This window comes from Macrobrachium rosenbergii, chromosome 54 (assembly GCF_040412425.1).
Source record: "Macrobrachium rosenbergii isolate ZJJX-2024 chromosome 54, ASM4041242v1, whole genome shotgun sequence".
Classification (NCBI taxonomy): Eukaryota; Metazoa; Arthropoda; class Malacostraca; order Decapoda; family Palaemonidae; genus Macrobrachium; species Macrobrachium rosenbergii.
This window is the reverse complement of record NC_089794.1, coordinates 22,314,685-22,341,915: the sequence shown is the minus strand read 5'-3', so window position 1 is coordinate 22,341,915 and position 27,231 is coordinate 22,314,685. Positions and strand designations below refer to the sequence as shown.

General features: G+C 38.9%; 1 protein-coding gene across 2 annotated transcripts; it reads right to left on the bottom strand.

Moving 5' to 3' along the window:
* Positions 1 to 1,976: 1,976 nt before the first annotated feature.
* On the bottom strand, positions 1,977 to 25,388 carry LOC136834864 (SMC5-SMC6 complex localization factor protein 1-like). 2 transcript variants are annotated; one of them, XM_067097663.1, is made up of 12 exons: positions 25,197 to 25,388; positions 21,233 to 21,448; positions 20,040 to 20,244; positions 18,801 to 18,960; positions 15,390 to 15,471; positions 14,025 to 14,134; positions 10,255 to 12,525; positions 9,470 to 9,548; positions 8,014 to 8,238; positions 7,037 to 7,150; positions 4,560 to 4,672; positions 1,977 to 4,455 (listed from the first exon to the last, which is right to left on the bottom strand). In XM_067097663.1, the coding sequence occupies exons 2-12, from the start codon at positions 21,432 to 21,434 to the stop codon at positions 3,997 to 3,999; spliced, it is 4,020 nt and encodes a 1,339-aa protein (XP_066953764.1). In that variant the 5' UTR covers positions 21,435 to 21,448; positions 25,197 to 25,388; the 3' UTR covers positions 1,977 to 3,996. The 2 variants fall into 2 exon arrangements, with proteins under 2 accessions (XP_066953764.1, XP_066953765.1); XM_067097664.1 differs by lacking the exons at positions 18,801 to 18,960; positions 20,040 to 20,244; positions 21,233 to 21,448; positions 25,197 to 25,388 and adding an exon at positions 16,935 to 17,117.
* Between the last annotated feature and the right edge of the window lie 1,843 nt (positions 25,389 to 27,231).

Sequence of the window (27,231 nt, the reverse complement as noted above, 5' to 3'; positions counted from 1 at the left end):
CCAGCAAGGAATTGGAATATAAGATTTAGGCCCGATGTCAAGCACTAGGACCTACGAGGTCATTCAGTGCTGAAAGGAAAATTGAGAGTAAAGGAGGTTTTACAGGTGCAACAGGAGGAAAACCTTGCAGTTGCGCTATGAAACAATTGTTAGAAGGGTGGAAAGTATGGAAGAAAGAGAATATGAATGGAGGTACAATACAAGGAATGAAAGGGCCCAAGGGACGGTGCAAAGAACCTTAAGTAATGCCTACAGTGCACCACGTTAGGTGTACTGATGGCCCTAGCTCCCTACAGGGGTTACCAGCAAGGAGATATTGGCTGATAGCCATGTGAACAGGACCACATGTATGGGAATGGTGATAGGCTTAGCAAATAACTGCTTATCCATTACACTGATAAATGGAATATAGAATTTTGGCCAGACGCCAAGCAGTAGGACCTGCAGGGTCATTCACCGCTGAAGGGAAATTGAGAGTAAAAAGACTTTAAAGGTGTAATAGGAGAAAAACCTCACAGTTGCACTATGAAGCAACTGTCAGGGGAGGGTGGAAAGAAAGTAAGGTGGAAGGAAGAGACTATGAAAGGAGGTACACAGCCAAAAGAATGAAAGGGGTTGCAACTAGGGGCCAAAAAACCTTAAGTAATGCCTACAGTGCACCGATGGCAATGCCCCCAAATGGGGACAAAATTTCTATTGCTTCGTTTCCTTGGTTCTCCCCCCCTCCAAAAAGAAAAAGCAACAACACAAGAAAACTAGCCTACGAAAAGAAAATGACAAATCGTGGGAATTGACATGTTTATCACCTTGCCACCTGACAGTTCCCACGTTGTAAAGTTGTACAAAGATACTACTTATATCAAATTATGCCAGTAACTCTTATGCCCTATGTAAAGTTGCTTAGCATTTGAGAAAATTAATTTACTGTACTCTGTTACTAAATAGTGATTGATACTGAAATGACACCCTACTTAATGTCTTGAGTTTACATTCAAGCCTCCTAATGTGAAATGGATGACAGAAGGAATAGAATTCTGGGCAACGGCTAAGCCCTGGGACCTATGAGATCACTCATTGCTGAAACAGAAATTGGGAGTACAAAAGTTTGAAAGGTGTAACATGAGGAAAACCTCAAAGTTCCACCATTAATCAATTGTTTGGAGAGGATGGAGGAAAGTAAGATAGAAGAAAGGGAATATGAACAGAGGTAGAGTAAAAGGAATGAAAGGGGTTGCAGCTTGGGGCGGAAGGGATGCTGCAAAGAACCTCAAGTAATGCTTACAGTACACTGCATGAGGTGCACTTACAGCACTAACCCCCTACGGGGAATGGATGACAGGACTGGTAGGGGAGGAACTGCGTGGGTCTAGACAGTTACACAAGACGTTTGAAAGTAAGGAGAAAAGGCTGTGTGTGGCATACATGGGAATCCCTTGCGTTTCTGGTTTAATAAACTTAACGAGTGCAGTAATTTTGGCCCCTAGCCCCCTTGCTCTCTACTAGTAAAGTATTTCTGCTGACATTTATTTATTGCCATACAGTATTGTACTTAATATGAACAGTAATGTAAGGTACACACACATATATATATTTCAATGTGTGTATGCATAACTTTTGCATTGTGTTAAGGTAAACTATGTACAGTACTTACTGTAAGTTTTTCTGGCCAAAATTTGAGAGAGAGAGAGAGAGAGAGAGAGAGAGAGAGAGAGAGAGAGAGAGAGAGAGAGAGAGAGAGAGAGAGAGAGAGAGAGAGAGAGAGAGAGAGAGAGAGAGATTTTTTCTGACCAAGTACATGAGGATACCAACACTTACACTGTTCTCTCATAAGGGGTATCTTAAAGAGTAATCAAACTCTTCCTACCTAGATTTATTTTGCTACCATTTATGGATGAATCACTTGGGAAAGCCACAAGAATCTAGGAGTGTAACCGAGAGGTTTTTCTTGAATTTCTTGACAGTAGAAAAAGGCAAAATAGCAAACATTAATTTTATTTATAAAATATCTTCACGTTTAAAAAAAAAAAAAAAATGTATCTTTTATTTACAAAAAATATTATACTTTTCCTTTTGCAGTACATAAAAATGACTGTTCATCTATGTTAAGAATTCTTAAGAACAATCATCACAATTTGGTGCAAAGTCATCAAATGCTGTACAGTATTCTACAAATATTTTCATGAGTCACTAAAATAACCTTAACAGCTAACACCTGCTGACGTCTGTACCCTCCTATTTATTTATTTAACACCTTTCACTTGTCTCTCAGCAGGCGACTTCCCTTTGAAGCCTTCTCGGGTTCACAGTCTGCTGACTCTGTCCCAGAAGGGTTTTCGTTTGAAGATGGAAGAAAGAAAACGAGTCTTATGATAGGACAGATTCACTCTCTGAGCACCATGGTTTAATGTAAGTGTTACCTAGGGGATTCACAGCAGACTCGCTCACTCAGAGTTCGTGAGTGGAGGTCTTGTTAAACAACATAACTTGTGGTAACACAGGGATATAGACCAATTAAATACTTCAACTGGTATTAAAAGAGCAGCAACTGCCTGGGAAAAGGTTGCTAGACTCCTAGTAATATGAGAACATGAATCTATGACACGAAGAAGGGCTGCAACTGTACGAAGAGCAGAGACTGCCACTCGCGGTGAAAACTGAGATTTTTGCTGGCGGGGAGATGTGGGGTTTGGGAGACCGAATTAACTGAGTTTACAGGCAGGCTGTTTGGGCCATGTGGTGAGTAGGGGAGTGAAGCAGTTAGTCAGAAAAGGAGTAGATGTGGAAGTAACGGGACAGAGACCTTATGAAAGTCCTGTTAATCACAGAGACGTACCAGGCAAGAGGGGAGAACCCACTTTGCATAAACTCCTTTAAAGGAAAAATCTGTAATACTGTAATACTGATGAAGAAAGAATTTGCACAGGAACTAAAAAAATAAAAATTCAATATGCTATCAAAAACATAAATAAACTTCAGTTTTACTTGTGTAGTAAAATCACTCAAAAATAATTAACTGCATAGCAGTGATACACTGAACATTTACTGGAATGTGCTTGAAAATATTAACTTAACGAAATTCACACATTTACCAGAATAAAAATTCCAAAAGTGCATCGGTAAGGCTGGACACAGTTTTCAGCGTAACTTCTTCATTTTGTAAGAAATGAAGCGTCACCTCTTGATTGGGCCCTCGACTGCATGCAGAAACACATCTACAGTTTTAGAAAGAGGTTTTTATGTCTTCTCATCAAGGCCTTTAAAAGGTGAAGGCTTGTACGATGGCAAACATTACAAACTATACTATAAACAAAAGCATGATGTATGTCACGTGCATTTCAGCTGACATTACAGCTGTACTTATAAAACCTTAATCACCCCTTTGACCTTTGGGGAGAAAACCACAAAATGGGAACAAAACAGTCTCTTGGAATTCACAAGTAAGAATGTGCCCTACCAACACTGATCACAAATTAATAAAATTCACGGAACATCGCTCATTTTTCACAGTTTTCATTCCTCGCAATGTTAAATCTAAGCACTGAATATTTTTGACAGCTTTTTTATATACAGTAAAGCCCCGTATTTGCGGATTTCTCTGTGGAACGTATCTACCCATTATTCGCGGAAAATTTGCCCATTCGCGGGATTTTTCACTGAGAAATATTGACTAATTACTGTATTTTCATAACTAAACGCACTTTTTGTCATAAAACTATTAAAATACTCAGGTATAAGCACTTTTAGAGGTTCTTTTTTGTGTTTAAACTATCAAAATAGGCAGTATAATATTTGAGTTAGACATGTCCACTGCTGCAAATCGGTGTCTTAATGAAGCTGCTTTAAAAAAATATGATGCAGGTATTAATATTTGCCACTTACAAAATTAATATCTGAAATGCAGCTGGCACAATTGTGTGCTTCCATAAAGTACTATTGAGGGAGAATGTCTAAATTGATCATAAGAATTTATATTATTAAGATTCGTCAATAAACCATTTATGACAGAATATTTGTTAAGGAAGAAATGAAGGAAGACTGCTTAGAAGATTCCAGAACTGCGTGATTAAATTCTCTGGCTGTCTTCATGTTGCTGACAATGCTGTCGTATATCGGCTCAAAGAGCTCCGTTTCAGCGCTGGTCAGTTGGATGTCAGTATAACTGCACGAAAGCTTCCCATCTATCCTGCTCGATTCAGAGTGACTACTCTTGTCTCTGTGTTTCTGAGAGCCTCGCTGCTGCTGCTGGTTTTCCTGGTGTGAGCTGCTCTGACAATACATCTTGTACGATTCTCTGATCATGTCAAACCTGGCAAACCTCACCACTGAGGCTTCCATGAAGTTGTTGGTGAATATAAGAATGAATTTTTTCTTGTCCGCATGACCTAGGATGAATCGATGGCTGCTGTCAAGTCGAGAGGACAGGGAAGACCTTCTTGGACCCACTTTTTGTGAGCCCTACCGAGCATGAGACAAGAAAAGTACATATCAATAGTAGTACAAGTACAAGAAAATATTCATGTCTGTTGACACAAAACTATGCAGTCAAAGTCAATCCTTACCTTTACTGACGACTTGCCCTCATATGACCTGAGAAGGTGATTCATGGCATCATTTGTACAAAGCATCAAAGCCGTTTTGCCATCATTGTTGGCAATTTTCAGTAGGGCACCTCCTGTGAAAGCCAAAGTTTGTTGCATCCATTAAAATATTCATTTGAAATATTCTGTACAATGAAATATTATTACACCACATTTGCCATTCAATGAACCTGAAAAGAAATCCCTCAAAAAATGGCCCTGCTTCTCATACCCAGTAGGTCGGCTTTGAGTAGGCCTCTTGGAGCAGAAATCTCCTTAACCAGTCTGATGCCTGATCACCTCTGTTTGACAAAAGAGCCCTCCAACAAACCTTGATTGTGTACCACAGGTAAATTGTTAGAAAACAATTACAAGCTGCAATGCTGTGGTGTTTAAATATATAAAACCACTGAGCATATTGTTCCATGGTTTTACAACATTTATAAATTAACAACTTGGTAACATAATGTACCTAGCAACATTGCATGGTCACCAGGGTCACTAATAAGTGTGAGATTTTTCAGTGGTGAATAGTATTATCATTAAACCTTTATTATAATTACTGAAATGCACAGCTCAAAACTAATTGTTATTCTACGATGCTTCAGTTCACAACTGATCGCTGATTTTTCCTGCCGAGAGCAACCAGATTTGCTGAAAAGCAGCCAAGATGTAGTGAATACGCCTCGTTGTTGAACTCAGTTTCAGAGATCCTTTATTCCTCACACTTTTGGACTGTGGAACAGTCTCCCTGACAATATTGTGCAACTGGAACTTCAAAAATTCAAGCGAAAATGTAATGCATTACTACCCTAATACAATTCTCCTTGTATTTTAATAATATACAGGCGGTCCCCGGTTTACGACGGGGGTTCCGTTCTTGCGCCGCGTCGTAACCCGAAAATCGTCGTAAGCCGGAAAATCGTCGAAAATCATAAAAAATCATAAGAAAACCTTACTTTTAATGCTCTGGGTGCATTGAAAACGATGTAAACTGCATTATTATTGAGTTTTACATAAAAAAAAAACCTTCAAATTATGATTATTCTGCCGTTTTGGGGCCATATTTCTTCCGTCGGATCGGCATACGACGCGTCGTAACCCCGGAACATGCGTCGTAAGCCGGGAAATAATTTCTGATGAATATATTTGAAAAGCGTCGTAACCTCGGAATGTCGTAAGCCGGAACCGTCGTAAACCGGGGACTGCCTGTACTTACATTTTGATCTATCAATTAATTTTATTTTCTAATAAGCGATTTCTTCTTTCCCTATTTCCTGTTCCCTTCTGTTACTTCTTTTTAATGAAGACCATACTCTTTGGAAGCTTGAATTTCAAGTCAATGGCCCCTGTGGGCTTGTTCCATATGAATAGGGTTCAGATTCTGAATAATAATCATTTAGAAAGAAAATGACTGTCAACTAGTACCATACACATGGGGCAGATCCCTTGGTTTCAAGCAGACAAACTTCATTCCTCATGACATCAGATCCTTGAGCAGTGAGGAAGTAGCAACAGCAACTTGAAACATTAAGCAGTGGTTAAACATGAATGTAAGTGATATGTGTTTAACAATATTCCCAAAGTACTCACGCACTTATGAAATAATAGTAAACACAGGTAATTAGAATGAATGAATAATCAATAATGAAACTGGTTCATTATTCACAAGCAAATAAAGTAACTGTGCCGTTGCAGTGAAGAGTACATGAAGCAAGAATTTCATACAAATCCTGAGTAGACAAGAACATTCTAAAACTCTAAGCAGTTTGCAAGAAACCTAATAAAGGCTAACTTTTAAGACACCAACCAGTTTGCAATTTGTATCTTACTAACGCTTGGTAACGTCAGAATGAGCAATGTACCCAGATAAAATGACAGGGAGTACAACAAACGTAATCCTAATGCTTGCTGCTCATCTCTCGGAACAGACAGGCCAACGTTTGTTGCATATACAATATTAGCAAACCAGATTCTTGGCTAACAGTCCATTTGTAGCCCCTTCATCTTCAAAGAAGGTAATCACTTTTATTCCATAAGCAATACACAAAAACAAGGCAAATGAAAGCTAAGAATAACCATTACCCTAGCTATAAGGGTTGCAAAAGAATGTAGGTGCTGGGGACTATCACAGCATGACATGAACACATGCAGATGCGCAAGGAATTAGCTTGATTGTTGTACAACACAATATTAGCTGACTGCTGTTTTCTCTCTCTCTTTTTTTTTTATCAGAAACCAAAGCACCTAGAAATATTCAGACACATGTGAACAGCTAATTTTGGTACCCGGTTGATGGTGAAAGAAATTAATATTTACAGTATACAATTCCAAGGGAACAGGAAACCAAGAACTTAAGATAAACAAAAAAAATCAAAATGCTCTGTTGTTTAAGAAAATCAGTATTCCTGCATTAGCAACTGTCCATGTCAACTGATAAATGCACAAAAAATTCTTACCTCCATGATCCAAAAGAAGTTTGGCCGTTTCAAAATGATTGTTTGAAACTGCATCGTGAAGTGCAGTGTCGCCGTTGTATGACTGCGCAAAAACATTGCAAACATAGTAATTTGCTGTAAAGAGAAAATCAACAGCTTACTGGAACTGTTCAAAAGCAAGGCTACTTCGCTTCCAATAAAATGTACACAAAACAAGCAACCAAAAAATCTGGCTCCATCATTTTTTAAAACTTCCCAGACGTAAAATTTAAAATGCTTTTATGATATGTTGACATCAAAATTCTGTGAAAGTCTAGACCTTAAGAATCCAACAGTCATTTTTACATTTCATTGAGCTGAATTCCCTAGATGCAGGATTAATACAAATTTCATGAAAGGCCACCCACAGAAATATGAGGCACAAAAGAATACTGTAAAATGCTTAAATGTCAGCTCTTGAGAAGGTACAACTACTTGACAAAGATGAGTGAAAAATAAGATTTGAGGTGGAAGGGAAAGAGGTGCCCTTTCTAAATGAGGCCACACCAGTCAATTAATTCGTAACTTTGTATGATTCACAGACATCTGAAACAGGCAATTGGTATTGTGCCTTACTCTCGAACTTCTCAGTTTGAGAGGTCCTTTATTCCTCAAGTCCTTGGACTGTGGAACAGTCTCCCTGAGGATGTTGTGCAGTTAGAACCTCAAAAGTTAAAGGAAAATTGCAATGCATTAACTACCCTACAGCAATTCTCGTATTTTATAAGTTGCATTTTTATCTAATTACTTATTAATTTGCTCATTTATTTCTCTTTTCTGATAACTGATCTATTTTTTTTGTTTCCTATTACCTGCTGTTACTTCTTTTGAATGAACACCATATTCTCTGGAAGCTGGAATTTCAAGTCAATGGCCCCTGTGGGCTTGTTTCACATGAATAGGGTTCATCTTCTGAATAACAATAATAACAACATGCATACACATTGTACCAAACATACCTCTTCTTAAATACAGATGTAAAGTGTTCTTCATATCCACAGATTTTGAGCAATCGTAACTAAGGAGTGCTTTGACACATGAATCATGACCTCTTATGGCTGCTTCATGGAGAGCAGTCCAACCATTATTGTCGGCCAGATTAATGTCGATCCCAGGGACGGCCAGTAACTCGTGCACTTTAGAAACGTTATCCTTCATACATGCTAACACCAACTTAGTTTCACCTGAAAAAGAAAGCAATCAAATTCACAAAAATTCCTTCAGAAACAATCACTACTGTTTTAGTGATACAAACCTCCTACATTGGCTTATGAAAAAGTCTAGTACAGCAAACAAACTACTAGATATTGGGTGAAAATAACCACTTTCAGTAGGACTGGATTGAGACTTTTAGAAGCCCTAAGCACTGAAAAAATTATGGTAATCCGCCCCTACTCACAAGTGACAGTAGACACTTAACAAGCACTGTTGTCTGGAGACAGTTTATTCTTCTCCTCTGCCAGGTTGCCCAGAAAGGCCGTGAAAGACAGACTACCACGAATGTTAAGCATAAGCAAGATCTTTTAGCAGTACATGTCCAGATCTCCCAGCTCGAGTACTGATCCTCTAAGGAGGGGTAGCACCACTAGTAAGGAGAAGGATAACAACAGATGATGGGGAAAGAAATAAACCAGAAGGATTTGGGGGCATCGCTTGGGGCATATCCCCCCCTAAGAAGACGACAAATGCTTATCCTTAAACTTTTCCCAGTGCGAGGAAGACCGGCTAGCACACTCCTTGCAGGGTAAAGAGCAATAACATGCCTTCTCCCTACAGAAGGAGCACAGCCTGTGGGGGTTTATCATTGCAGGAAACATAAAATGCCCACTCCCTTCGCAATGGCATTGAACATGTTTTTTCTCTCCAATGCTGAACAAAAGAAAAAAAAAAGAATAAAGCAAAAAAAACAATTCTCAATTTCTCAGAATAAAAACAGTTCACTCATCCAACTGTTCAACAATCACAACGGGAAAAGGACGAACACAGCATGCCTACTCTTCTTGGTGGCCAGAGAGGAGGGTAGTGGTGGTGATATCAGGTGAAAGAGGGATACTCCTCCAATCACCCGGCATCTTTACCAGTTAATGATCTTGTTACGAAGTTTGCCCCTGAAGGTCTCTCCTATACAAAGGACGACCGTTTGTTTTTTGTAGGAGCAATTACAATTGTTACTTTGAATCTATCTTAGAAAGAGCATTAACAGAAATGCCAGGAAGAGCTATACTAGAGTGAGTATCTATTAAACAATTACATTACTTTGCAACACAGAAAAGGTAATACGGGCTTTGATCCCAATTAATGCTTGCAAGAGATAATTTTAAGAACAGTATTCATGTGTGGATATCCTAATGTCTATAAAGTGAAGTAATAAACGAAATATAACAACTGCAAAGCCTCCTCCTTGTTCCAGTTTACCTTTGGGACCTCTCTTGTTGATAGATTTCTGCTGTTTCCTCCTGGGTGACAACGACAAAACCTTTGCAGTATCTGAAACCTGAAATAAAAATATGAAAATACGAATTGCTGAATTACATTTTTGCCTTACAAAATATACTGAGATTTAATAAAACATTTACATACAAACATTCCAGTGTACGACTCCAGTAAGCTACCATATTACAAGAGACCTTGCAACAACATATCAATCAGCAATGGCATTTAAGCTTGGAAACCACAAAGTCTTACAAGTTGACTTTTCCAGAGGGAGGTTATCTTTGCTAGGCAGTCATCAGAACTTCTGTATATGACCTCTGAATGAAGCTTATAAATTGTACTTTAATATAAATAGTGCATAAACAAAAGCATCATAAAAAAATGTCTGTACTGGTAAATCTTAATAGAGAAAGACTATTGCCAACAAATGCGTTCGTGTATTGCTTTCATAAGTGGTAACAATATACAAAATACTGTCAAGTTCTGAAGCTTAATTTTTTTTTTTTACTTTTACTATTTGTACTGTGAGGACTTTACTCTTCATTCAATTATTATTTTGTTCTATTTGGGATGTCATATTTATGTGGTGTTTGTTCAAAGCGTAAGCAATACTACGTTGTACCATATTTCTAATATTTTCAATCAGCAACGCTCCTTTTAAGTGAGTAAGACAAGAATATAAATAAGTGGCTGTAAAGCTACAAGAAATGCTAATGAAAAACAGCTCCTGACAAAATGCTTAATAATCCACTGACAAGAATTCTTACCTTACTTTTCGATTGTTCCTGTTGATTTTCAAGGAGCAAGGCATACTCCACGATATCTCCTAGGGCCAAATCTCGCTCCCGAACTTGTGCTTCGCTCTGGAAGACGATGATCCCCAGAACTGCCCTGGACCATGGGGTAGGCAGCTCACACATCAGTTGCATTAATGTGTTGCTTCCACACTCCTGAATCCGGTGGCGAATGAAATCCGCTAAATTTCCTATTGAAAAAGGCTGAGGCGTGACAGGCAATAACAGACATCTCTCATGTCTCCAAGCTAATTCCATTACTATTGCAACTAACGTGCCTAAGCAATATCTAACGGTAACAGGGGCAGCCTTTGCTGATATCCAAAAGCGCAACAGCTGTTTAATCGGTGGGGTTATCTCTCTTGGATCTTGCGAATGACCCCAAAATACCTGCCACGCGATGTGTTCCCTTACCAATTCCTTGTGGTTTGGTTGCCTCAAATCTTCGCTCAACAGAGTCACGATGAATTCCAAGAGGCCCAAGGAACTGCTTCTATGCAGAGAGTCATTTTCACAAGAGCTTGACATGGAAGAGTCATTTGAAGAACTTGGGCTAGACAGCAGAGACTCGATGGGCCGCACCATAAACTTCCATGGAAGGTACAATTTCTCGTGGAACTCCTTATCATGCTTTGCAGCCGATGAAAGGACACTGACATAATATTTGCGCATCTTCAAATTCAGCGGAGGAAATAAAAACAACACGCGATGCGCTATGTCAATAGCTCGTGAGTAAGCTAGAGCAAATGGGGCTTCAAACACCATTTTCTGAAGGAGATGACCAAGAGTAGCAGGGGGCGGGTACATGTAAGGAGTGATGAACAGATGGAGTCCCTGGATTCCCATTATAATAATTCCTTTTTCTGTTTCTGCCATTTTGGACTCCATGGTATCTTCGTCTGTACTAGACTCATAGAAAGCGACTTCTCGTTCTGAGAGCTCCCTAACAGCTGTGGTGCACTGAAAAGTTGAGGCAGGATGGAGTACTGCCATTAAGGAGCTTGTTGTGTGGTGAGCTTCATTTTGCTGCAGGAGCTTACTCTCAGCATGGTTTGAAACGGACATGCTGAGTTGATTGATTACTTTGCTGAACTGGATAGATTTGACGACAGTGATCTTCATGTCCTTCTTTGAATACTGGATGTGTGTTGCCTGTGAGTTGACGCATTTCTTCATGTTCTCTGGGAGTTTCTCAAGATCCCTCTGTGTCATAACAGAACCTAATGTTTGACTGTACGTTTGCTCTTTAGACTTAACACTGGTTGTGTTTTTCTTTACATTTTCGTCATCTATTTGGAGATTCTCTTTCAAGCTTTTGTGCTCAAGATCCCTCTGTGTCATAACAGAACCTAATGTTTGACTGTACGTTTGCTCTTTACACTTAACACTGGTTGTGTTTTTCTTTACATTTTCGTCATCTATTTGGAGATTCTCTCTCAAGCCTTTGTGCTCAAACTCTGACAGTGTACTTACATAATTTTTGACACAAGTTTGTGACAGCCCTGAGGCTATACTTTCACGAAGAGTACCAGTGGTCTTTGGTATACTGGACAAATTTGGTAACTCGTCCTGCTGTTCTGATATCTCTGGCAAATCACGCATATCAGCTTCACTTCCATCAGATATCTTGGAAGGCTCCTTCTCTATTCTAATTCCTGGAAAATGGAGTACTTTTACACATTTATACGCAGGCTTGCTGATACCAGAGGCTGAATTTCCTGATGACGTTACTGTATGTTCAGTTACACCGCTGCCTTCCACCTTGCATTTTTTCTCCCAGTCGCTATCCTCTGATAAGACAATTACTGGTTGTGAGACTCTCTTCACCTCTGTTATTATACATTCTTCATCGCTTTTTCTCCTGGGCCTCCCCTCCTCCAGCACTTCGATGTCAACTGAACGTTTTACTCTGCCCAGTGAGACTGGTGGATCCCTCTCTGTCTTTGTGATGAAACAGTCATCGCTCTGATGAGACGAAAGTCCATCTCCTTTTGGTTTCTTGACAAATACTTCACTGACTACTTCTACTCCAGTTTTATCTGGATGGCTTTTGTTTTTTCTTGAGAAGTAATCCGTTATCAACAGGGGCTGCTTGTCGGAAGGAAGCGCACGAGGGCCTTGGTGCCTTGTGTCTTTTGAAGTCGATGGTTGTGGTGGCAAAGAGCTCTCATTTTTGGGAGAGATATACTGAATACCTATAAAATGATCTATTCTTGTCTGCTTGGAATTTGGAGTCGCACAGCGCTGGAAAGGAAGAAAATGCAAAATAAAAATACAGTAGTGTCATGAAACCAGGAAATAAACTAATTCTGTAACGTGACATGCCCAACTGATAAATTATTTGAACACAGAATTCACTGTTGCAAGCCAAACCCAGTACTTTACCATGGCAAGTTCAAGCAACATGCAAGAACCTCAAGCACAATTCTTTATAAAAATCAACAAGTGGATCTGGTTGTTTGCCATATAAGCAATACTAGTCCCTTGGGTCCTCGTACGTTATTCCCCTTAGGGGGGTACTGCCATCAGTGAAACTTATGTGGTGGACTGTAGGCATTACTTAGGGTTCTTTGCATTGCCCCTTCAGTCCCTAGGTGTAACCCCTTTCATTCCTTTTATGGTGCCTCTGTTCATATTCCCTTTCTTCCTTCTTACTTTCCACCCTCACCTAACAATTGTTTCAAAGTGCAACTGCGAGGTTTTCCTCCTACTACAACCTTTAAAACCTATATGCCTGCATACTCTCAATTTCTCTTTCAGTGTTGAAAGACTTCAAAGGTCCCAGTGCTTGCCTTTGGCCTACACTTTATATTCAATTCCTCATTAGTTACTTAAAACACTCTGTGTAGTCAGATCCAGCTGTGACAGAGTGGTCGAACAGGAAGGGTGGAGGGAGGAATTACACTGGCTGAAATAATGGACTAGTATTGACAATATAAGTGCTATGCTTTCAAGAATTAAATTTGAAGAACTCATTTCTCCATTCCCTGACGTAACCAATCATTCATGGTGTCATTCGTAATTAAAAATCGAGGTAACATGACGAATTATAAAAGATACTGCGTAGGAGAGCAAAGTAAAAGAGCTGAAAACACAGTACAGGCAATCCCTGGTTATCGGTGATCTGGTTTTACGGGGCGTGTCTAGCAACGAAAAGCGGCAATTTTCGGCGCCAAAAATCGCTGATTTCCGCGTACTGTGCCGATAATTGGGTACTGGCGCCGATACATACCTAACAGAGGCGCTGATAGCCGAAAATGGGTGATTTTCGGCGGCGATAAGCACCAAAAATCGCAGATTTTCGGTTATCGTCACACCATCAGAACAGAACCCCTGCCAATAACCGGGGACTGCCTTTATAGACAATGTATCACCATGGCAAAGAAAGCTATATGAGGGCTTCACTAGAACAACAGCATATCTGCACTATTATGATCTATGCATACCAGTGGAAATTAGGTTAGGTTAAGTTATGTTGGATTAAATCAACTCTAACACAGATATGCCGAATTTAAGAAAAAAAAAAAATGATGTCCTAGCATATACACCAATGGGGATAATGCAATCTGAAAGTTGCAAACTTTCAATCATGTTTTTCTCCATTTTCCTTTCAATTTTATGCAGATATGCTGTTGTTATAGTGAAGGCCTCATATGATAACTGGGACTTACAACCTGGTGGTAGCTTAAGGTCATTGATGAATGTGTAGTTTCGATAACGAAAATTAACAACCTGGGTCATACCTGCTTATTCTTTGAACAGTGCTTTTTGCTTGAATGGGCAACGTCTTCTGCCAATGAACGTTTTGTTGCTGTAGATGAATTATTGTCGAGGATGATAACTGGCTCAGAATCTGCTCAAAGAAAGAAAAGAATAGTTCAAAGAATCATTCAAAGAATCAGTCATGTTCTTCGAATAACAGGATAAAACTAATTAGCAATGACACTACTTTACTAAAAAAATATAAAAACAATAAAACATTACAAAGAGTTCTACATTAATCAAAAAAACATCACAGAAAATCTAAAATTACTACAAAATGCTTTCGACATAAAAAATAAAAATTCATGATTGAAACCGACCAAAACGCATTGCTGAATTTATTTTCTAAGGCTTGATTGCTATCACAGCTCTTTAGATCACATGGCAACAGGAGTTACATCAACTTTCCACAACCTCATAGCCTGATCAATTATCCCAACAGAATACCAATAGAATGGGTTTTCTTTACTTTTTCTTTACCCTATGCGAGTCATCTGCAAGGCTACACAATATATTCCACTTAAAATTACTGATAAAAATTCTGCAAGTAACCAAATAAAGGACCCACAAAATTTGGGGGTCAAATGTGATGTGTTACCAACAAAGAACTAGCCAATTTTATGACCCCTTGTTACTCCCTAGAACTCCTGGGTTCCCAAAGAAGGTGTCCAGCTGTTTGCTAGCTCCAAGTCCCTGAGATTCAATATCAGAATAGCAGCAAGTCTCCTTATACAGGCAGCCCCGGTTATCGGCGGGGTTCCATTCCCGACAGCGTGACGATAACTGAAAATCGCAGCTAACTGAAAATCGGCGATAATAGCACTGATTCCTGGTTGTTGGCGCCGATAATCGGTGATCAGCGCTGCCGATAACTGGCGATCAGCACCGATAACAGGTTATCAGTGATGATAACCGGGAGTCGGTGTCGAAAATCCAGTTATTGTCGTCGCTAGACAAGCGCTGTAAAACCGGATTGCCGATAATCGGGGACTGCCTGCACTGAAACAGCTATTCAGGAAGTCAAAAAGTGGTGGTTTTCTTTAGAACAAACATAAACACTGTAATAAATAAAAAAAAAAAATTATTTTCTTGGGTACTGTACATACCCATCTCTTGATGAAGTCATTTCCCTTTCGCTAAATCTTCAGTCTGCAGACTGGTCAAGACAATATGACTTTCTGCCCAAAGAGGAACTTCAGAGCTCGATGTACAGGCAGTGAGCTAGACTCCTCATTTTTTTATGCCGTCTGGAAAGGGAGACGAAGCTCCTGAACTCTTATAAAATCGAAGGGCTCGTGCAAAAAACAAAATCAATTCTGTTTATAGAAAAACTGTTTTCCACTTACCGTAATCTTTCGTCGTCTTTGGAACCGATGTTCTTCCATATTTATCTAACATGTATTGTTGAAGTGAATATGGATCCCTTTTCTGAAAAAAAAAAGGCTTACATTAAAACCATTACAATCCTTGGCTGTTGAAGCTTCTTCGTTTACTAAAACAAAAAGGTTAAAAATAATTCCAGAGGTGCCAAAGTCATTCGGTATTATCCTGCACTGAGCAATGTGATAATTTTAAACATTCCCATTTAAACATCAGTGACCTCCCTCGACACTGGCAGTAGAGAGGTATTTTTTATTACTATTGTCATAACCTGAACAAAGAGACCTTTCATATGATACACTAAATGACTGTCCTTAAGTACAGTAGGCATTTTTCACCCTCATATGGTGGAGCAAAATAAAGTTTATTAGAACCGTCTAAAGCAGACGGTCTACTTCAGACTGTTGATTTGATAACTAACATGACTACCTTAATAAGCATATCCATTCCTCAAAGGAACACCGAATTTAAGTTTCAGCTTCTTGATGCAGATCTTATCATTTCATTGTAGACTACAAACTACGCTGTTGGGTTTGCACCTCTGGACCAAATAATGCTGACAAACAGTAAAGGGCATATACTGTGATGGTGTTAAACTTTTATGGAGAACGTAATAAGAAACACATAAACGTCAACCTTATCATTCACTCCAGACGTGGACGTCAACAATAATGCAGATATGAAGATGTACTGTAGTAACAGCACTTCTGCATTAATGTGCTGGTGAGCAAAGGGAGCCAGGAGAAAAGCAATAGCTCTTCTGCCCTGGAGTGCAAGGACACTCAGAACTTACAAAAATACAAAAACTACGTACAATCTCCTATCATGAAAACTACTCAAAACAATTACTGTGCCATACGTATCAACCTCTCGTCTCACTTACACTATACTTGCAGATGTTAGCTCTGAGTTGAAGGGGCAACGGAAGAAAGGTTAGAACAGTACAGTCCTTTCATGAGTACCATCAAAAGTGAAACTCCTTGATCCACGTCATAATATATATGTTTAGTATTACCTTGGTAAACTGAAACAGATGTAGAAGAAATCAGTCAGAGGTTGGGGGTGTTTGCACTAAGAGACTACGAAAGCCCCACTGAAATGACACACCAATGTTAGTACAGTACCATGAATGCAAGCTAAGTTCACAGAAACTACAATACAGTACAAAAGTCTATGTGACACTGAACTTGGCCATGTGGCTTTTGGTCAAGCTAAAAATGTGTGACTTGATGCAGAAACGTATCAAATTGGAACACAACACCATCAGCGCTGGATACCAGTCACCAAGAAAAAGGCTCCATTTGTGAACAGGGCAAGACCGTGATTAGTATTATTGAGCCCTCCCCACCAAAAAACACTGTGGCCCTGAAGTTAATGAAAAAATTTTGTCAGTGAACAGAAACAGTTTCAGTTCGTACATTACTTGGTAGGAAGTTATGTCACAGCTCTTTTGCACTGTTTTCTAACTCAAGTTGACAAGTTGTTAGTAACCCTTTGATGGTACCAGTTACCTTCAAGTCTTATAGTTTCTTCAGGGTCTCCTGCTTCATGGTAGTGGAATGTGTGATGATCTACAAGAGCATGAATCCATACAATTCACAGAGGTTAACTTGTCACTAGAGGGCTTTTCCTAGTCAGAGGTTGGTTCTAAAGATCCTTGTGCGACCTCCCATGCAGTGGAGTTGGTTCCATCCCTTAGTACAATCCCAGAGATACAAAGTATTCACTCATTTGATCCACAGGTTTCACTACCTTCAGTTAATAATCTCGAGGCATTCTCAGAATGCAGAAGTCCATCTTTACTCCCTCTCCATGAAATCTAATAATGGTAGAGGAAAAATCAGTAAACTGATGCTTTACTCTGGAGTAAGCATTAAGGAAAGATAACCAATTACCATACCTTCATATCCGTAAGCTTTACCATTAGCTCGTGCAACTTACTGGCACAGTTGGAAGCCGGAAGTGTTAAGCGAGAGATGCAGGAGTTTAACAGCACTAGCTCAAGAACTCGCATGGTACTAAAAAAAACTCCTTGTATCACAGTGCTGCAAATTAAGACTTCACCTGTTAATTTAAGCTTACTGTCAAACTTTTAACACACATTACTCGCCAATGAACTGGTTTGGTTAAATTCTTCTTCCTGATACTGTACTCTAAAACGCATCCAGTAAACTGTGAAGGACACGTCTTGCAATATGTGTACGCATTAGCGTTCATAAATGAAAAAATATTTTAAGTATGTAAAAGAGAATTATTAGTTTCCTCCACATTTTCAACTCGTGCAACATCTGCAACCTTACCGTTGTTTACAATTTTCTCAGCTACATGCAAATTAAGTTTTTTAATTATTACAACTGATTTGTAATTTATTCTAATTGTAAAATAGACTATGTACATGCATCTCAGGCATTTACGGCCAACTAAACGTTTTTATCTTTCTTCACATATTTACCCAACGTGAGTCAAATACAGTTTTATGCAAATGGCCCTCCCAGAAATCAACATATTGCCTCCATTGCCACGTGACGCAAAGCCAAGCCAAGGTATTTTTTGTGCTCCCCTCGAAACCCTCCAAATTTTGCTAAGCACGTCCATCAAAACAGTACAGGCAGTCCCCTGTTAATGGCAATCTGGTTTTATGGGGCTTGCCTAGCAACGAAAATCGGCAATTTTCGGCGCCGAAAATCACCGATTTCCGCTTATCGGCGCCGATAATTGGGTATTGGCGCCAATAGATACCTAACAGAGGCACCGGAAATCGGCGCTTTTCGGCGCCGATAAGCCCCAAAAATCGCCGATTTTTGGTTATCATCACAACCTCAGAAACGGAACCCCGCCGATAACCGGGGACTGCCTGTGTGTGCCTATACAGTATTTGCACTTTTGCCATGTAGTGCAATTACATACATATACTGTGCTTGTTTTCACTGAAAAAGGAGCAGTCATGGATGAAATGTGTATGTGGGGAGTCCACATGTGTGTATGAGGGATTGCAGTTTTTTTGTAGTCATCTTTCGGCAACATCCTACTGTCATGAAGACAGACAAGTTGAATTCTTCAATGCTGAGATGTCCACAGGGTTGAAGGTCCTACGTAGGAAATGCCCCTGTCTTTAATATTCCTACTGGCTTTAATTTTATTATACAGTATGAAATGCATTGTTAAGTGAAATTTTAAGTGAAGGTGTTAGTGAATAACCTGTGACATTTTGGCTTGTTAAAATATTTCCGTCATGTAAGATTCTGTCTAAAATCTGTGCATGACCATGGCTGTGGGTTAATGTACGTACAGTAATGGGTTTGTTGTGAAACAAGAGCCTAGTATTTTGAAAAAAATATTAATATCAATCTCGAGGCTTAATTTGGGTTATTACTTACCATAATCAAGGTGTCTTTCAGGTAATGATAGTTAATGATGGGTGCCATGTATCCCACTTTCGAACGGAGTTCTGGGACCAGTGCTTTTTCTGACACCAAAATGTCGACCTTCGACAGATCTGCCTCAGACAAAATTTCTCCATCGCCAGCGCATATAATTCTGCAGATTAAAATACGGAGGTGTTGATTAGTATAGTGTGTGTAAAATGTATAACTGATCACTGAAAATTTCGATTTCTTCCAAGTTTCAATGTTTCTTTACAAACAATGTTGTGTGCGTCCCTTGAAACTGTCTGCGATGGTGACTACAGTCGACCATGGGCATCCGCAGGGGATGCATACCACAATCCCCCACAAGTAGCTTAAATCTGTGAAAATTTGACACCCGTCTAAAAATGCTTACAACTGCCTATTTTGATGGTTCAAACACCCAAAAACCCCTCTCAAAATGCCTATACCCGAGTATTTTAATAGTTTTATCACAAAAGGTACATTTAGCCACAAAAATGATAAGAAAATACAATAATTAGTGAATATTTCTCTCTGAAAAATACTGCAATTAGGCAAATTTTCTGCAAATAATGTGCCCGGAACTGCAAATAAGTAGAGGGTCCACTGTGCATAACCCAGAATTGCAGTTCTGCATGATGGTGAATGGCTGCGATTTACGAAAAATCATTTGCAACGTACTTTTAGACCCCCTGTCTGTGCACTTTCTGTCATTAACTTTTCCTTTGTTACCTTACAGTCTTCCCATTAAGCTGTCAAACTTCCTATTAAGTTAAAATCTTCCATTAAAAAACATTGTTTAATCAAGAATATGATCTCTTGTCTACCCATGAAAGTCTGCAATTTTAACTCTGAGGTTCGATTACGAAAAAGCATGATGGGGAAAAAAAGAAGGCCACATTAAGAAAAGGAAAGGTAGAATTACTTCAATGAAAGTGCAAAAAAGAACGTAGTGAGGGGCAAACCAACAAGTCTAATCAAAATGGCAAACACATGAATGAGGTTTTCTAGCAGTGGGGGTGTCTGGAACAGTAGCTGACAAGGAGGTTTTTTCACAGAACAAGTGAGGAATTAGGCTTTCAAAGTCACTCCACTCTTAATAAGCAATCACTGACAATTTGAAGCCAGCCACAAAACTGGAATACCGCCATACCCACTAGAGTAGTATCCATGTCACAAACAGCACAGAAGAGACGTGATAAAATTCATAAAGTTGTTGATTTCTATTACCTTCGTATAGACCTCGTTAAATTCTTAGTTGTCAGGTGAACGTAGAAACGCCAACCGTGGTACATTCCGGTACCCGTTCTGGCTTTATTATGTCTGCAATACCTGGCAACTTCATCAAACACGGAAACTTCATACTCCTTCTCCTTAAGCCAATAGCCTTTTCGGTAGCTGTCTTCAACATACTGGTAACTTACAATCCATTTACCTGGAAAAAACACAAATTTAAAAAAAAATACTGTATAATTTTTCATTCTTTACAAACTTTGAAAATCCCACATAATGGAGCTACCTGAATTTCATTTTAACCAATGGTCCACTTGTCCAATACAGTTGTTTCATACTTATAAAAGAACATTTCTGACAGTAAAGATTTGTTCCTAAATGAGAGAGAAACATTACAACCATGTGGAGCTGAAGAAGTTGGATGAACAGCGAAAGGAAGCAAGCACAGCAGCTAGGGGAAGAAGGGACACTGCAAAGGTACTTAAGTATATCTACACTATGCCATGCAAGGTATGTCGTTTAAGATTAAGCTGGCGTTATGCCAGAATGGGATCTTGCTCATAGAGCAGCCTGTAAACCCATGGAAGGTACACTGTACGAATGCTTTATGCCACCCGGTGGGTTGACACTTAGCATTTTTATACTGCAGACGTCATTTATCCTTAAACTTAAATTTGTTAGATGACGCTTTTCCCTACTGGCAAGCTTCTGAGTTCCCTTCAAACTTCTGTCTTTGTAAATTCTTCTAATCTTCCATCCCTCATGGTTAGAAATCACCTTTCCTTTCCTGTTCTTTTGTTTCTACCAGGATCTTAGCACACAAAATAGTATACCATATTTAAAAAATGAATTCAGGTATTTCCAGCTTACTGGCTTTTCATGCGATTCATGAACAAAAGCGTAACTGGGGGAGAAAAAGCCAATGAGCAAGAGCTGTTGCTTGTCAGAAGGATGGGAAGTTAATAAATGGTTTATTCACTGTACCTGCACACACTATCACTAAGCCAATCCATCTCCCAGTAACCAGCCACTTACCTTTGATTTGCAACTCTTCGACAGCAGCCTCAATAAATAAGTACTGCATCAGCAATAATGTGACTTGTATCTGAACAAGGAAATATTTGTTTGGCTACAGCAATGGGCAAACTGCTAACCTAAAATGTAACATATACGGAATTAAGTACACTCACCTGCTGCGAGGGCTGCCAAAATTTTTTCTGTGGCGTAAAAATCCTTCACAAGGACGTGAGAGCATAAAAATGTGTACTTGTTCTCCCTGTCAACCACCAGGCCCCCAAGCTTTTCTATGCATTTGCGAAGATGCAGTTCAAAAGTCTTCTCATTTATCCCAGAAAATATCCATCTCTTCGCTCCTGAGGAATTGGAAGCCATGTTCAGGGTCACTTCTGTCGAGAAAATTAAGGTGAAGTGAGCTCACTTGAATAACAACCAATAAAAATAAAATTTTTGTCTTTGATATCTAAACTTTGGGAGTCAGCAAGTGAGGCAGCCCCTAATGGGTAGTGATATCTGTAAAACTACTGATACTTTTTTTTTCCCCACTTGCTATCACCTAATAGTGTGTCCTGTAGTTATGGTAATCAATGGTAAGTGAGGGGAACTCACAAAAATCTTCACGTCGCCCACATCTTTGTACCTGTTTTCTCTCCATGAGAAAAAGTAGACAAAAACACACAAACCAGCAATTTTATAAGAAAAGAGAGTACAGTACGGTGTGTCACTGACTTACGGTGCTTTTCAGTGCCGTAACTTGATGTTGCATCAACTTACGGGACCACAAGCGCCTTTGATGGCGTTAATGGCACGAATAGGGATCACAACATAAAGTTATGGCGCCGTAAGCGCCGTTAAAGCACCAATAACTGTACTGTGCTCAAGTTCAACAGATGTCTCTGTCAAGAAACAGCCGACGAAAAAATGCTCGGCGACATCAGGTGAGTGCGGGGTATTCCCCCAGTCATCTCCTGTAACCTCTTCTTAAACCCTAAGGGGAAAACTTATTAAAGGATAGGCGTATGACATTTCTGCAAGTAGAGACGTTAATATGATAAACTCTACGAGAAAACTTATTACAGGATAGGCCTATGACATTTCAGCAAGTAGTGACGTTAACATGATAAACTCTAAGGGAAAACTTATTACAGGATAGGCCTATGACATTTCTGCACGTAGAGACGTTAACATGATAAACTCTGAGGGAAAACTTATTGAAGGATAGCCCTATGACATTTCTGCAAGTAGAGACGTTAACATGATAAACTCTGAGGGAAAACCTATTACAGGATAGCCCTATGACATTTCTGCAAGTAGAGACATTAACTTGATAAACTCTGAGGGAAAACTTATTACAGGATAGGCCTATGACATTTCTGCAAGTAGAGACGTTAACATGATAAACTCTAAGGAAAACTTATTAAAGGATAAGCTTATGCCATTTCTGCAAGTAGTGACATTAACATGATAAATTCAAAGGGAAAACTTATTGAAAGATAGGCTTATCACATTTCAGCAAGTAGTGACGTTAACATGATAAACTCGAAGGGAAAACTTATTGAAGGATAGGCCTTTGACATTTCTGTAAGTAGTGACATTAACATGATAAATTCAAAGGGAAAACTTACTGAAGGATAGGCCTATGACATTTCTATAAGTAGTGACATTAATCTTAAATTATTATACACAGCGCAATACATTCATTTAATCTTAGAGAGTAATATACACAGTGCAATGCATTCATTTAATCTTAGAGAGTAATATACACAGCGCAATGCATTCATTTCATCTTAAGAGTAATATACACAGCGCAATGCATTCATTTAATCTTAGAGAGTAATATACACAGCGCAATACATTCATTTAATCTTAGAGAATATACACAGTGCAATACATTCATTTAATCTTAGAGAGTAAAATACACAGCGCAATGCATCATTCATTTAGTCTTAGAGTAATACACAGCGCAATGCATTCATTTAACCTTAGAGTAATACACACAGCCCAGAGGATTCATTTAACCCACAAGGTGCGGCGCGTCGCTAAAATCGACGCTTTATATGCTGCGTAAGGACGACGTCGATATTATCGACGCTTCATTTTCAAATATCGCGGTAAATTTAGTCCCTCCCCTTAGCCCTGTTTGAGTGACGTCAACAGTCTCGCCAGCGATTCAGCTCACTATTGAGCATAAAGGATGCCAGATTTCTCTTAATCGTTGGTATAAAAACAGCAAAATTGTAAACCTTCTGCCAGTCCCGGGGCCTGGACCAGGGAGGCTCTTGTATCCTGAAGTCGAGCAACGGTCGAAGATTTTAATATAAATCTTTGTTTATTTAGTGAATTTTGGAGATAATGGCTTTTGATGATGATACTTATTCATTTTCATCAGATAGTGATATCGAGATAGATAATTACAACGACAGTGACGGGAGTAATATAGGTTTTAAAGTGTGCATAGGATAGTTAACAATATACACCCATCCAACCAATTAATAACTGTTGTATATTCTTTGTACTTTTACAGGTGTTTCTTGAATAGCTAAGGAGTAAGATCGTCAAGAAGAAATTTGAAACTGTCTCGGAAAATACTGCACGAAGCATTCCAAAGCTAAAAAGTGGCTTTGGAAAAAATGTTTTCTCTCCCAAAAATATTCATTTTAAATACAAGTTTTTAAAAGTATCTTGTACTCTATTTTTGATTAATCTGCGACACAAGGGAATTACAACCATGTATAACATCAGGTGATAAGTTAAAAAACGGCCAAGAAAGGTAATTCTTTACAAAAGGTCCTCATCAATATTTGGTGTTTGACCTTACTAAAATAATACAAAACCCCTTAATATGTACAGTAACTTAACACAACCACCTAACCTAACCTAGGGCGCCGTGCCCCTACCTAGGCCTAGCGGGGGGGGGGGCTTTGCCCCCTGCGACCCCCCCTTAAGGGCACAACCCAACACATCAAACAAACCCCAAATATTGATGCGGACCTTTTGTAAAGAATTACGCCAAGAAAATATTGGTTCCGTTACTGAAGTTGCAAGTGTATTAATACTGCCGCCGTCCTTAAGTGGCATCCCCATACCATCTCTTGGGTTAATCTTGGAGTAATATACACGGCGCAATGCATTCATCTAATCTTGGAGTAATATACACAGCACAATGCATTCATCTAGAGTAATATACACAGTGTAATGCATTCATCTAATCTTGGAGTAATATACACAGTGCAATGCATTAATCTAATCTTGGAGTAATATACACAGCACAATGCATTCATCTAGAGTAATATACACAGTGCAATGCATTCATCTAATCTTGGAGTAATATACACAGTGCAATGTATTCATCTAATCTTGGAGTAATATACACAGTGCAATGTATTCATCTAATCTTGGAGTAATATACACAGTGCAATGTATTCATCTAATCTTGGAGTAATATACACAGTGCAATGTATTCATCTAATCTTGGAGTAATATACACAGTGCAATGTATTCATCTAATCTTGGAGTAATATACACAGTGCAATGTATTCATCTAATCTTGGAGTAATATACACAGTGCAATGTATTCATCTAATCTTGGAGTAATATACACAGTGCAATGCATTCATCTAATCTTGGAGTAATATACACAGTGCAATGTATTCATCTAATCTTGGAGTAATATACACAGTGCAATGTATTCATCTAATCTTGGAGTAATATACACAGTGCAATGTATTCATCTAATCTTGGAGTAATATACACAGTGCAATGTATTCATCTAATCTTGGAGTAATATACACAGTGCAATGTATTCATCTAATCTTGGAGTAATATACACAGTGCAATGTATTCATCTAATCTTGGAGTAATATACACAGTGCAATGTATTCATCTAATCTTGGAGTAATATACACAGTGCAATGTATTCATCTAATCTTGGAGTAATATACACAGTGCAATGTATTCATCTAATCTTGGAGTAATATACACATCGCAATGCATTCATTTAAGTCCTAAGGATCAGGACTCGGTTCTCGAGTCCTACCAAAAACCCGACGCCCCCCGTCACGGGATACCCCAGGGCCAAAGGTCGGCGAATTCGGCGACCTTGACCCCCTGCCCAAAATCTTGGGGTACACCACTTACGCGTCTCTGTAGGTCAGGTCACGAAGAACGGCGTTTAGGATGCTGGCATCAACGAGCACCCGGGGAAACGACGACGGGTTGTGACTTGCACTTCATTCCTTCTGTTGCCCGCGGAGTCACGCCCCTGGCCCCCCTAAGCCCCCGCCTCGCCTAATTTACAAACAATAACATCAGCCATTTTCAAAAGTGGGCGGCCGTTACTTTACCTGTGGAACGGCACCTCACTTTTTCTGTGATTTGATCTTTGTTCTTGTTGAGTTTGTTTGGTTTGGTATGAAATAGGTTTTTTTCTGTTTTATGATATTGTATCCTTTGAAAATTAGCTTTCATTTTCATAGGAGCGTTGTTGAATTAATATTAAAGAGGTCAGGCTGCATCGAAAGTAACCCCCCCCCCAAAGCCAACTGTTATTTTCTTCCATTCCTAGGAAGTTCGTTTATTCATTTCCATACTAAATACTTTCCTCTACTTTTTAATATTGTATCTATTTAAAAATAGCTTTAATTTCCACAGGAGCACTACGAATTAAGATTAAATGAGGTCAAATTACATCGGCAGTAGGCCTATTGAAATAAAGTGGACTTGAGAGCTCACAGCAGTCATTTTCGGATAGATGTGGTTCTTTCACCCTTAAGCGGCCCATACACGATCAGTTATATTGCGCAAGTCTGGTTGCACAATATAATTGACAATTTAATGTTGTCCACACACAGGTCAATATAATTGACAATTTAATTGGGCAAACCAGGCACAGTGTGGTCTTGCAATCCGCTGAGAAAGGATGGAGGATTTTGACCCAGCAATCGCCATGGCCGTTGCTCTTGCTGTAGAAGAGGAAAATGTCGTTCAAAGCTAGTTTACAAAATACAGGCAATTTAAATAAGCTCAGCAGCACTCACGCACCATGAGCGTGACATAATACATAAGAAAATGTGTTTTTAAATTAAAAATCGATTCTGTGCTAAAGTAAAATAATACCAAAATTGCATACCTCATGAGAAGGCCCGCTGTCATCTACAGTCGATGATAAACTTGTCTGCTTTGTGAGTGTACTCCGCGATTTTGCTGGGATTTCTTGGTCGTTGAGGAAGGCGAGGGCATGAAAATACCACAACGTTGGTTCATATACCTGGTCCGCCCCTGCGCCAGATTTTTCCGACTCCTGCACTTTTTTCAATTCTTTGCGATAGTTGGTTCTATATGCATTGATCTTTTTTTTTACATCTTCTCTTGTGTACTTTGGGTACTTTTCATGGAATTTTTCAACCAACACAGCGTAAGCTGCATCTTTCTTTTGTCTGTTGCTGTAATCATCACTTTTTACTTTCCATAGGGCTGGTAAACTTTTATAAACTTCGATGCACTCCAACTGGAATGTCCTGTCTTCTTCTTTGTCAGACATGTTGACGATACGAAATCTGGAAGACAAATGATTTTATTGCACAATTTAATTGACGGTCACCACAGACGGTCAATTAATTGTGCAATGAAATAGACTTGCGCAATAAAATATCAAGCAGAAATTGATTTACTCAATACAATTGCGCAAGTCATCAATATCGCCCATACACGGTCAATTTAATTGTCAATTCAGAGTATTGACAATGAAATTGCGCAATATAATTGATCGTGTATGGGCCGCTTTATGATCATGACATGCAACAGAGAAGTAGGCTACATATTTCTATAGAATTCACAACCATGCAAACACATTTGGATTTCACAAGAAAACAGACGATACAAATGACTCTACAGTAAATATATACATACATATATATATATATATATATATATATATATATATATATATATATATATATATATATATATATATATATATATATATATATATATATATATATATATATATATATAGGAAAAGATTGCTCTGAGGGGAGTTTCTCACAATGGGAAAGAAATCAGTTTATAAATGAGTTTGTTTCACATTTATATCTCAAAAATTCTTGGATCCCAGAACGTTAAAAATACACACAAACGAGTGAATGGGCAAATAAATACATAAATAAACATATAT